The sequence below is a fragment of the Elephas maximus genome, chromosome 2, assembly GCF_024166365.1.
Source record: "Elephas maximus indicus isolate mEleMax1 chromosome 2, mEleMax1 primary haplotype, whole genome shotgun sequence".
In the NCBI taxonomy this organism is placed as follows: domain Eukaryota; kingdom Metazoa; phylum Chordata; class Mammalia; order Proboscidea; family Elephantidae; genus Elephas; species Elephas maximus.
This window is the reverse complement of record NC_064820.1, coordinates 206,086,494-206,099,062: the sequence shown is the minus strand read 5'-3', so window position 1 is coordinate 206,099,062 and position 12,569 is coordinate 206,086,494. Positions and strand designations below refer to the sequence as shown.

The 12,569-nt window shown below is 36.2% G+C and overlaps 1 protein-coding gene across 1 annotated transcript; it reads left to right on the top strand.

Moving 5' to 3' along the window:
• The first annotated feature begins 10,849 nt into the window (after window positions 1-10,849).
• LOC126067763 (olfactory receptor 14A16-like) lies at window positions 10,850-11,809 on the top strand. Its single transcript, XM_049869990.1, has one exon. The coding sequence runs from the start codon at window positions 10,850-10,852 to the stop codon at window positions 11,807-11,809; it is 960 nt and encodes a 319-aa protein (XP_049725947.1).
• The last annotated feature ends 760 nt before the right edge of the window (window positions 11,810-12,569 follow it).

The following is a 12,569-nucleotide window of genomic DNA, read 5'->3' as shown; positions in this document are numbered from 1 at the left end:
GTTGTATATTAATCTTCTGTATTCTACTTCAAGTAATTCCAGGAAGTTCTCTTCATCCAGAAGATTTTTCAATTCTTTGTTTGGGAGCTTGCTCAAGCCATCCTGGTCTGCCTCTTTATATGATTTGATACTGACTGTTTTCTCTGAGTTTTTTTTTTTAATCAATAAATTTTTGTATTTACTTATTTTATGTTTGCTTACTGTGTCCTAGCTTCTTGTTTTGTTTTATTTTGATATTCCCAAACAGGCTGCTCGAGTGAGCTAGTTTGATTATTGGCATCTTTGAAACTCTAATGTCCTGTCACTACATGGTTAGAGCTGTTACTAGGTACATGAGCCCAGGAGTCTGTTCATTTTTCTTGTTTAGATTCAGCTCAGGTGTCAGGTAGTCAATCACTAAGTATATGGTGCCAACTCTCACCCACAGTCCTAGACAAGCAGTGGTGATTTGCGTAGGCACAGGTATACGGCTGCAGTAGGGGGTCACGTGCCGAACAAGGCAGAGGGCTGACAGTTGTGTAAGTGGCTGTAGGTTCGCTATAGCATGTAGGTGGGTGAGTTTTGCAGTTGGACTATGCTGTTGGCTGTAAGGACGGGTATACACCACTTATTTTTGGACCCCTGTCACGGATGATCTTTGCACATGCCATTATAATACTTTATTTTTTTCTTGAGCTGCCTTTTGAAATCTTCTGTTCAGCTCTTTTATTTCATCATTTCTTCCTTTCACTTTAAGCTGTGCAATGTTCAAGAGCAAGTTTCAGAGTCTCTTGTGACATACACTTTGATCTTTTCTTTCTTTCCTGTCTTTTTAATGACCTCTTCCTTTCTTCATATATAACACCCTTGATGTCATTCCACAACTTGTCTGGTCTTTAGTCATTAGTGTTCAACACGTCAAATCTATTCTTGAATTGCTCTCTACATTCAGGTGGGATATGCTCAAGGTCATACTTTGGCTGTTGTGCACTTCTTCTAATTTCCTTCAGTTTCAACTTGGACTTGCAGATGAGCAATTGATGGCCTGTTCCACAGTCAGCCCCTGGCCTTTTCCTGACTGAAGATATTGAACTTTTCCATCATCTGTTTCTGTAGATGTAGTCAATTTGATTCCTGTGTATTCCATCTGGTGATGTCCACACATATTGTTGCCATTTATGTTGTTGAAAAAAGATATTTGAAATGAAGTTGTTCTTCTTCTAAAACCCTGACATGCAATCTCTGGCATTGTTTCTATTATCAAGGCCATATTTTCCCACTACCAATCCTTCTTTTTTTCCAGCTTTCACAATTCAATCCCCAGTAATTATCAAAGCATCCTGATTACATGTTTGATCAATTCCAGACTGCAGAATTTGGTAAAAATCTTCAATTTCTTCATCTGTGGCCTTAGTGGTTGGTGTGTAAATTTGAATAATAGTCACATCAACTGGTTTTCATTGTAGGTGCATGGATATTATTCTATCACTGACTGCATTGTACTTCAGGAAAGATCTTAAAATGTTCTTTTTGATGATGAATGCTATGTCATTCCTCTTCCATTTGTCATTCCCAGCATAGTAGACCCTATGATTGATTGAAAATGGCCAATACCTGTCCATTTCAGCTCACTAATACCTAGGATATTGATGTTTATGTGTTGCAATTTTTCTATATTCATACTTGTACAAAGTATGTTCTGATTATTAATGATGCTTTGTAGCTGTTTATTCTCATTTTTAGTTGTCCCACATTGGCAAATGAAGGTCCCGAAAGCTTGACTCCATCTAAGTTTTTAAAGTCGCCTACTTTGAGGAGGCAACTCTTCCTCAGTCTTCTTTTGAGTGCCTTCCAACATGAGGCGCTCAACTTCTGGCATTATATCAGACAATGTTCTGGTGCTATTCACAATATTTTCACTGGCTAATTCTTTTTTTTAGTTCTTTTCAGTAGTAGACTGCTGGGCCTTTCTTCCTAGTCTGTCTTAGACTGGAAGCTCAGCTGAAACCGGTCCACCATGGGTGACCCTGCTGGTATTTGAATACCAGTGGCATAACTTCCAGCAACATGCAAGCCCCCACAGTATGACAAACTGACAGATGTGTGGGGTATTCAGATTAATACTACAAAATCCCTTTACCTTGTTAGTCCCGCATGCTTTGGAGGCTTTTTTAATCCATAGTAGTACCCAACACTTTTCAGCGGGTAGGTTAACCTCATATACACTATTGCCTTGTCTCTCTTTCATATCATTATTCAAAGATGCAGTGATTTAAACCTGGCCATGTTGTTGTATTTGTCAGATGAGGGTAAACCATACAATTGTTATTCTATAGGAAATTTCTACTTTAAGACTGGGTTTCAGTGACCGATCACACAGTGGTTAATAGCTACGGCTACTAACCAAAAGGTGGGCAGTTCAAATCCACTGGCTGCTCATTGGAAACCATATGGGGCAGTTCTACTACATCCTATAGGGTCACTATGAGTTGGAATTGACTGGATGGTAACCCATTTAATGTAGATTTTGTCCTATTTGTAGATAGATCATACTTTTGCATCCCAAATGACTCTTACCAAGCAGAATATGAAGTCATGACTCAATTTCACATTTTAGAGCTAAAACCTCTGCCTTCTCATAAGAGTGCTCAACATATCTACTGACAGTGTATATTCGTTTGGAGTAGTACACGGCTTTAGAGTTTTCTGGATTCAGAACAGATTTTTAACTTCTAATGGACAGAAATAAAAAATGCTAAGTATATAAGCTCAATTTTGCAGGCTTTTAAAGATATCAAAAGAAGTAGCTATCATTAAAATACAAGCCCATATAAACAAGACTGATCCTGAATATCAAGGAAACTCTTTGGCTGATGGGGCAGCCTGTGAGATAGCCCTGTAAGAAATAACCATGGTCTCTTTCTGTGCTTGAGAGAGTAGAAAATATTCATAAAGTATATGAATTCCATATAAAATAACTTGTGTCATTTGGCAGAGAAGCAATGTACTGCTTTCTCTTGGAACATAACATTTAGGAACAAAAGGGGGGCATATTTAAAAAAAAAAAAATCAGAGGCCCTAAACATTTTGTGATTTTGCCTAATTCTTTGGCCTGACCCCTATTAAAAGCTTTCCACTTTCACACTCACAATGGAGCTGATAAAATGAATTGTATTATGTTAAAATATCTATGGGGTAAATTTTTAAAGGTCTCACGAACCACTATGGCCCTATATTCAATTTGTCAGTCTCATAATCCAGGCAAAACAATTAGAGTTTCAGCAGGGCAGAAACTCCTAGCACATAGTCCATTTAAGCATCTACATCTATGTTTTATTCAGTTACCTTTCTCTATGGGGTTTAAAAATGTCCTAGGGATTGTTTGCCTACTCATTGGGTTGAAGATTTTTCATGTCGAAAGACAGATACCATATCAGTAGCAAAGACATTATTAGAATATATTTTTCCAGCCTGGGGTTTAACATTGATAATGTCACGTGACTTAGGAACTCATTTTACTGGCAGGTGGTTAAACAGTTGGCTAAAGGATTAGAAATTCATTTGCATTATCATTGTCCTTAACACTCTCAATCTTTTGGCAAGATAGAGCATAAGAATGGAATGTTAAAATTTAAATTTCTCAAATTAATGGAAGGAACTGACTTCCCATGGCCAAAATTTCTTCCATTGGGTTTAATAGCCATATTCTACACTCCCTTTGAAAAACAAAGTTAAACTATTTGAGAATATTACGGGGCAACAAATGTCTTTCATTTATCATGGTTCTTGGGGCCCTAACTAGAGCACAGGACATGGTAAAATACTATAAATCACTTGTGACATATGCAAAAAGATATATTTTACAGGATCAGGTTACCTTTGACAATCCTTATTAATATGAACATCAAATATAACTTAGAACCTGGTGATTGGGTCTATTGGAACAACATCAGCACAAATCTGCTCTTGGACCTTGTTGGAAGGCACCTTGTCAAATTCTCCTTACAGCTCACCCTGCTTCCAAGCTTGAGGGTATAGAACCCTGGGTACATATTTTTCAACTAAAACATGATCCTGAACCACAGTGGACTGCTAAGAGTACTGGTAACCTCTTTTTTAAGCTATAAATAAGCAAAAAACTTATAGCATGACATTTTCATTTGTTTATAGTTTTCTCATGTTTTAATCTTTCAAGAGCATAACTCTTACTATGTTAACCCAACAACTTTCTGTTACAACAAATCACACTAGTTGCTAGGCCTGTGCCCATGCACACTTAAGGCCCCAAAGGGGAATCCCTCTAATAGTAGGCCATCTGAGTTTATAAGAAATAATTTATTGCTCCTATGTTCCTTAGGATAACCATAATCCTTAATGGAATAACTCTGATGTAGTTAATTCACAAACCGGGCTTATAAAACAATCATAAAACCTACAGTTGTATAGTGTTTTTTTCAAAAATTTTTCTCCTTTTCAAATCAATTTGTAAATATTAGTCAATGTTCTAATTATATTTATAATGATGGCTATTATTTTTCTGATACTAAAACTTTAGGTTTATTTCTTTTCAAGGACCAAGTGACCTATGGACAAAGAACACAAAAATTAATTTATTCCTCTCTGCAGACTGGTGGATTGTCCTGTTTAAATTGAACTATTACAGTTGACAGTTTTCCTGGTTTTTATGGTTACTCCCTTCCTTTAGGTGTATACGTATCTAAGACTCCTTCTTGTCCACCCGTATGTAACATTAAAAGGGCATCATTTTGTGTGCAGTTGCCAATCATATAAAGTCCTGCCTCCTCATTGGATTGGAACTTGCTACTTGGCTTGTGGAGTACTTCCTATTTCATTTCTTTCAAAATTCCCTTCAGGGACTCTTCATAATAAGAGAGAGACTAAAATTAATAGTGACTGTGAACAGACCCTGAAACAACTGACTGAACAACTATCAAAACAGGTTCCACTGACTACAGGAATGTTGATTGGTTGTTCTATAACAGTCATAGTTCCCTTACCCCAACCCCCAGTGCCATCGAGTCGATTCCGACTCATAGCGACCCTATAAGACAGAGTAGAACTGCCCCAAGAGTTTCCAAGGAGCACTTGGTGGATTTGAACTGTCGACTCTTTGGTTAGCAGCCGTAGCACTTAACCACTACTCCACCAGTGTTTCCATAGTTCCCTTAGTTATTGGAATTGATTTAATCTGTGTATATGAAAATTGTAAATAGTGTTAGAATAATCTAAGCGATGCTATATCCTCTCTGTACTGAAGTTAAAGAGCCCTGGTGGTGCGGTGTTTTGGCACATGGGTTAAGCCCTTGGCTGCTAACTGAAAGCTTGGGGTTTGAAACCACCAGCCACTCCATGAGAGAGAGAGTGGTAATCTGTTTCTGTAAAGATTACAGCCTTAGAAACCCTGTGAGGGAGTTTGCCTTTGTCTGATTGGGTTGCTGTGTGCCAGAAGCCCCTTGACAGCAATGGGTTTGGTTATGTGTACTGAAACAGCACAGATAAGGATGATGGAACTACGAAATAGATTAGCTCTTGATTTTTTACTCGCTTCCCAAGTAGGAGTCTGTGCTCTCATTTAAAAAAAAAAAAAAAGCCCGTATATTAGTGACACCCAAGCAGAAGTATATTGAGATGTAGTTTTGCCTAAAGCTCATATTAAGGAGGCAATGCATGCTGGAGGTGCTCCCCTTGCATCTTTCTGAAATTTGTTTTCATGGTTAGGAAATTTGGGTTCCTGGGCCAGAGAAGTCTTTCAAACCATTGGTTTATACATTCTCCTCATTTTGATCTTCATGTTATTATCAAGCTACTAAGTTGCCTGGTGTCTGGGGTCTTAAAACTTGTAAGCTGCCATCTAAGGTACAGCAAGTGTTCTCTTCTGACTGGAGGAACAACACAGATAAGAAGCTAAGGAACGAACAAAAATAATGTATGTTTCACAGAAAATAAATTACCCCATAAAGCAGTACCTATGATACTGAGACCTAAACAACCTAGGTGGTGCCTGGCTAATGCTTAGTTGACCAAAGTTTCCAGTTGACTCATGATCAAAAGATGAGGGAGAATTTTGTGGAAAAAAAATTAATTAAAAATAAACATTTTACTTTCAAGAGTTTTCTCTTACCCATGCAGCTAAAAATACCTGACCCCAAACTGATCTTACCTTGTGGGCCTGTTTTATTCACCCAAAATTCCTAATTAACTTTGTAGCATAAACTTGTTTGTTTGTTTTTCTTGCTCAAAGAGAGCAGTCAATAACAAACACATTACCTCGTGGATTTAATGAAAAAGAGTGCATGCTTTCTTACTTTTAATTTCAAGAAGTCTTATATCCACAAATGTGTAAAGGGTCAAATTCTCAGGACCTACTTTTTAAGGCTAAATCAGTAACCATTAAGTACTCATCACCATGAAAATTTGTATTCATTAAGGAAAAAATAAGTCTTTGTGAAATGTCCATTCTCTGGAAGTGTTTTCTTTTTGCGGGAAGAAAACATTTCCCCAATCTGAAAATCATTTATCAAATCATATAGCAGACAAATATTGTATTATTCTTTTGAATTAATACAAAATCTTATTTTTAACAGATACAAATGATCCAACAAAATATCCAGGGATCTGCCATTCTCCATCTCTTAACTCTGCTTTCCTATCTCTTGGCATGGTTCAAAGGTGGCTTATTGCAAGTGGTGATGAGATGGCAGCTTCATATTCATAACCTACCATCCTTGATGGAATAGGAGCTTATTTTTTGCAGTAGTTCTAATAAAAGTCTTAGGATTATGTCTCATCAGCTTGGCTTGCCTGATCACCTCTTCCTGGACCAACCCTTGTGGTCATCTCTGATGCCTACCCATGGAGGGGCCGTGGGGTAGGGACAAAGCCAGTCCCACCCACATAATATGGAAAGAGAGTGAGTCCTTAGAAGATTATCAAGGTGTTGCTTCCTTAAAGGAAAGGAGGGTGCACTAATGTATAGGCAGAAACAATTTATAAGATTAAATGGCATTTTGTGAAAATTGGTTCTATAGTTTGTAGGCTGGAATTCTGGACTATGTGTATAGAATTTTTAGCTATAATTTCTTCCATTCATGTAAACTTTTCCAGAGAAGGGATTGTATCTTTTCTAACTTTGTGCTCCCATTCTCCATCAGGTAGCTGACACAAAGGAGGCATTCAGTAACTTTTACCCAGGTCAAAAAAAAAAAAAACTTTCTGTTGAGTCAATTCCAACACATAGCAACCTGATAGGACAGAGTTAAGAGTAGAACTGCCCCATAAGGTTTCCAAGGAGCGGTTGGTGGATTCATACTGCTGACCTTTTGGTTAGCAGCCAAATGCTTAACAACTGTGCCACCAGGGTGACTACCCAAGGTCAGGCAGCCGATATGTAACTGCATCAGAACTTTAACCTGAGACTTCTGATTACTGATTTCCACATCTTTAAACTCTGCCATCCTATTTCCCATGTTTAATTTTCCTTTTTTATACTTTCCACATCACTGCATTCAGTTTAATTTGATTAAAATATCCAAGCGAGTGTGACATTTGTCACCTTCTTACATGCATTTTAATGCTCCATAAAACAAATACTCAAAGGAGCTTGCTCATTTCATTGCACCGGGAAAGATGATTATGTCAAAACTTATGTTTCACTGATTTTATTCATATTCTTTAGGTCTTTGTGTATCTATAAGATATTCTAAAATATTGCCAAGGAAATTTTATTAGAATAAAGTTACACAAATTGAAAATAAAATATTTCATATCTTTTTGTGTTTTTAATTCTACTTAATGGTATCACTGTGTTATGTGAATATTCTTAGCAGATTTTGAGCCCTTATGAAGAATACATGCGTAACTATTGTTGTCCCCTATTTCAAAGTATGATTTTTTATCCAAAATGTATGATAAATATAACATAAATACATTTTTGATGGCAATGTTGTATAATTTCAGAAGGGTCTTCTCATATATTTTATTTCAGTATCTGCATGTTTCAATTATTGTATGCATTCTTGAATTTATACAATTATTGAATGAATTATTATAAAAATACATTCCTTAAGTGTCTTCTCACTAATTATGGAGATTTGTTATGTGTCGGAATCGACTCAAGGGCACCAGGTTTGGTGTTTGGGTTGGGTGATTACATTAGAGTGTTCACTGAAGTTGCTTATTGATAGAAATAAAAGTCAGTTGTAGTACTCAATTTTCACATGTAAGAGAAGGCCAAGATTCATCTCCTATAATTGTGAAGACTGATTAAGAAGTCAGTTTCAATGATAGTGAATTAATTTCCCTCCGGACTATGTCAGAGCTCAAGTGTTTGGGAGAAAGGCAACATAGATAAAGTCACTCCCATCCTTGTTCTGCTTTTTGTTGCCAACATTTGCATTTGCTAAAGTCAAGAGAGTGTTTTTTAGGGAGGGCATTTCTCAATATTTGAAAGTTAATATTGTCCACCTGGTTATTGCTCAGTAATTCTTTTACCGTCAACTACTTCAAAAGCCTGTTGACCCTTCCATTTTCTATACACCAGATCGTGGTGAGTTTTAATTTTCTTGTATTATAGTTGCCATTTATAATATCAGATGTAAAAGAATAGTTCTGAGAGAAAAATATTATTTCACCTTTAAAAACAAAAAATTGTAGAGAGATTGAATGTGTATTTTAAGATCACTAAAACACCTGTCTCTGAAGTGCAGGCTACAGGGAAGTTAATTATTTTTTAACATATTTTCTGAAACATGAGTTCAAAAAGAAATTATTTTAGGAGTCTTGACTGTTATAGAATTTTGGTTCAGAAATATATCACACTTTGAAACAGTTATTTACATAATTGCATTGTGACATGATAGGGTACCCAGACTACTACAACAATGATCAATTCATTGAGAATTTTAGGTAAAGTTTATTTTAGTTGTGAGCAGGAAGTAATAAAGAAATGAAGAAAAAATGAATCTTAAAAAGGCATACATAATTTTCCACTACATTAGCATTAAAAATTAGCGAATGTTATTGGGATTGTATGCTAAGATCTCATTGACCAACTCCTGTTATTGATTCATATAAAAAAAATTAGGTTGCTGTAAATTATAGCATTTTACTGGTTCATAAGAAATATATTTTTGGTACCATGAAGAATCCATAGTGTTTAGAGCTTTTATAGAGGAGATCAATACGACAATAAATCAACAATACATCTCATCACTACTCTGATACATTTGAAAACTCTTAAATAGATGTGCTTTTGAAATTAACAGTTTTGAGCGATTTTATTCCAATAAAATATGATAGCAAAACTATTGCCCCCATAATCAATCAAAACAGTTCCCACATTCACTTATTTTTCACCAATCTACACTATTCAAAGAATGAAACAGGAGATATAGAAAGCAAAGAACACATGCTATTCAGGGAGAAGTAAGAACCTTGGGACCAGACTAAGGGGAAAAAGCATATCTTAAAGAAGCTAGAGATTTAAATGAAGGAATATTTAATATGTGCACTGAAGAAAGTGACAAACATCCATATGAAAGGTTTACCACTGTTTACTCCTTACTTGGAAAAGAGCATGAGTTGGTTGATTTCAGCATTTTAGACTGAATTTATCCACCCATTATTTTCAAACTGAGTTCTTTTTATCCTTTACCAGGCACTTGAATTAACAGAATTCGTAAATAAAGAGGGCCATTCGTAGGAAAAAAAGAAGACAAAACACAACTATTGTCAGATATGTATCTCAACTACAGTAGTAGAAAACAATACTGATGTAAGAGAGAGATATAGACAAATACATAGGTATTATATAACATACATGTTTCTAACCCTTTTTCATTTTGCCCTCCAAAGCGTTGGTCAATTTTAAAGTAAATAAAGAAGTATATAGAATTTTTCATTTAATATATGATTACATTTAGACAAATACTGGAAGGAGTTAGGATATCTAAGTAAAATGTCCCTCAGAGGGGTGGAAACAGGGGATTAGAATTTAGAATACAGACAAAGGAAATAAGGATAGAATTGTAGATAGAAGTGTATCATTTCTTACGTCTTTATGTTGAATATCAATATTAAATTAAACACAGGCAAGCATATATGTACCTATTTCTATCTATCTCTTTATCCATTGAAATAAGTTTAAGAATATAAGAAATGAACCCATAAGATTGGAAACTCGATAACTGAAAGCATATGAAATGGTCAGGGAAGAGAACAGTGAAACACAGAAGGTTAAAAGAAGAAGCTCTGGGAATAAGAAATGTAATCCATTTTAAACAAAAATTTTTAAATCACAGAAGATATGAGAGAAGTTCAAGTAGAGTAAGAGGAAAGGAATTTACCATAATATGAAGACAGGAATCCCCAATATTTCAAGTTTATTTATAAGAAAAATATATAAAAATAAATTTTAACTATAAATCAAATAATCAAATGGATTGACAGACAAAAATTGAAAGCAAAATGGACATAGACTGTAGCGTGGACAAAATAAAGAGTCCATGGTTTTTCCTTCACTTCCTATCACGTGTGAATAAAGATCTATCTCCCTGATACACAGGCTCCTTTGTTCTGCAAATCTGATGATAAGAAGTAGCATGGTCAACAATCTGTTTATATGGCTGAACTCAAGGTATCACATACACACAGACAACTTGATAAAACAGAATACATCTGGCACATGTGAACAATGAACGATTTTTCAATTTTTCATGGACAAGAGAATTTACTATTAAAGCTCTCATTTTAATTGGTTGATGTGTGTTTAGCATTATATAGGAACAATTAGTATTCTTTATCCCTTTACTCATGACTTTTGTATTTTTTAATGCAGATTACTCCAATGAGAATGAACAATATCTCAGCGGTGACAGAATTTCTTCTCGTGGGTTTTTCTGGCCCGTGGAAGCTTCAGTTATTACAAGCTGGGACTTCCATAGTGATTTACCTGGCAGCCCTGATGCAGAATGGTCTCATTATCACCATAACCACTTTGGACCCATGCCTTCACAAACCCATGTACTTCTTCTTAAGGTATCTCTCCCTCTTTGATCTTTGCCTCATTTCTGCAGTTGTGCCCAAAGCTATTGTCAACTCCTTGACCCACAGCAACTACATCTCTTTCCTTGGCTGTGTCATCCAGCTCTTTCTGGTGATCTTTTCAGCAACCACAGAGCTGTTCCTCCTCACAGCGATGGCCATTGACCGCTATGCTGCCATCTGCCATCCGATGCACTATGAAGTCATCATGAACAGGGCCAAGTGTGTGCAGATGGCATCTCTGTCTTGGCTCAGTGGTGGTTTGATGTGTGTGATACACACTGCAGTTACCTTTTCTTTATCTTACTGTGGAGTCAGTGAAATTCAACAATTCTTCTGCGATATTCCCCAGTTGTTAGCTATTTCTTGCTCAGAATATATATTTGCAGAGATTGCACTCATTCTCATTAATGCAGTACTAGATTTCTGCTGCTTTGTTTGTATCATCATCTCTTACATTTGCATCTTCTCCACTGTCAGGAAGATTCCATCCATAGAAGGACAGTCAAAAGCCTACTCCACTTGCCTCCCACACCTGGCAGTGGTTGTACTGTTCCTCTCAACTGCCTTTGGTGCTTATCTAAAACCTATTTTAGGGTCTGCATCCTTCAATGATCTCATTCTATCTGCTTTATATATTGTGTTGCCCCCTTCCCTTAATCCAATCATATACAGCCTGAGAAACGAGGCCATGAAGGTTGGTTTAGAGAAGTTAATCACTACAAAGCTCTTGACAAAGAAAAACCTTCTTATTTTCCTTCAAGAATAGAGCTATCCCTCCTATTAGCATTGACATAAGGGTTAATTCAACTGGTCTGTTGTAACTCTGTGCTTATTTCCATTGTTCCCTGCAATTGTGGTGCTGATCTTTGGCCAAACTGAAATAAAATGTATTAACTATTAGTGAATGTGCTTGAGTCTGACAACTTACAGCTTCTGAGTGTTGCTAAATAAAGATGTGCACGTGTATGTTTATTCCCTGGTTGCTATTAGGCTATCTTGTTTTCTTTTTATTCAGCCTGTTCAGATATCCTGGGTTAGGCTCCTTTCCTAGGGATCTGTGAAAGCCTCTTTATGGAATGAGACTATGCCTTTCCTAAGACCAATTATCACCTAAAGTTTTCGTTTGTGATCCTGAGAGAAAACTCCCTGTGTGGTTGAGATAGGACCCTGGATGCTGTCTGTCCCGGACCTCACTAATGAGGCATTCATTTTTCTCGCTGCTGCACTGCTGTGACTTTCCCTGTAATAAATCTTCCCTGGGTGTATACTGAAAGTCTTGTGTATACTTTCTATTATCTAAATCCATACAACTGACACTTCAGTCAATAAAACATTTACTTATTCTAAGCAATAAATTCATACATGTTATTGGAGAAATAACAGGACAGACATCTCTTACTGGGAGAATTACTTGCCTCTTTTCTACATAAACATATATAAACTTTTTTTTTTTATTAACGTTTAGTACATCCATGTGTTTATATCATCTCAGCATTTTTGGTTTGCATAAAATATAGAAAGCTAAA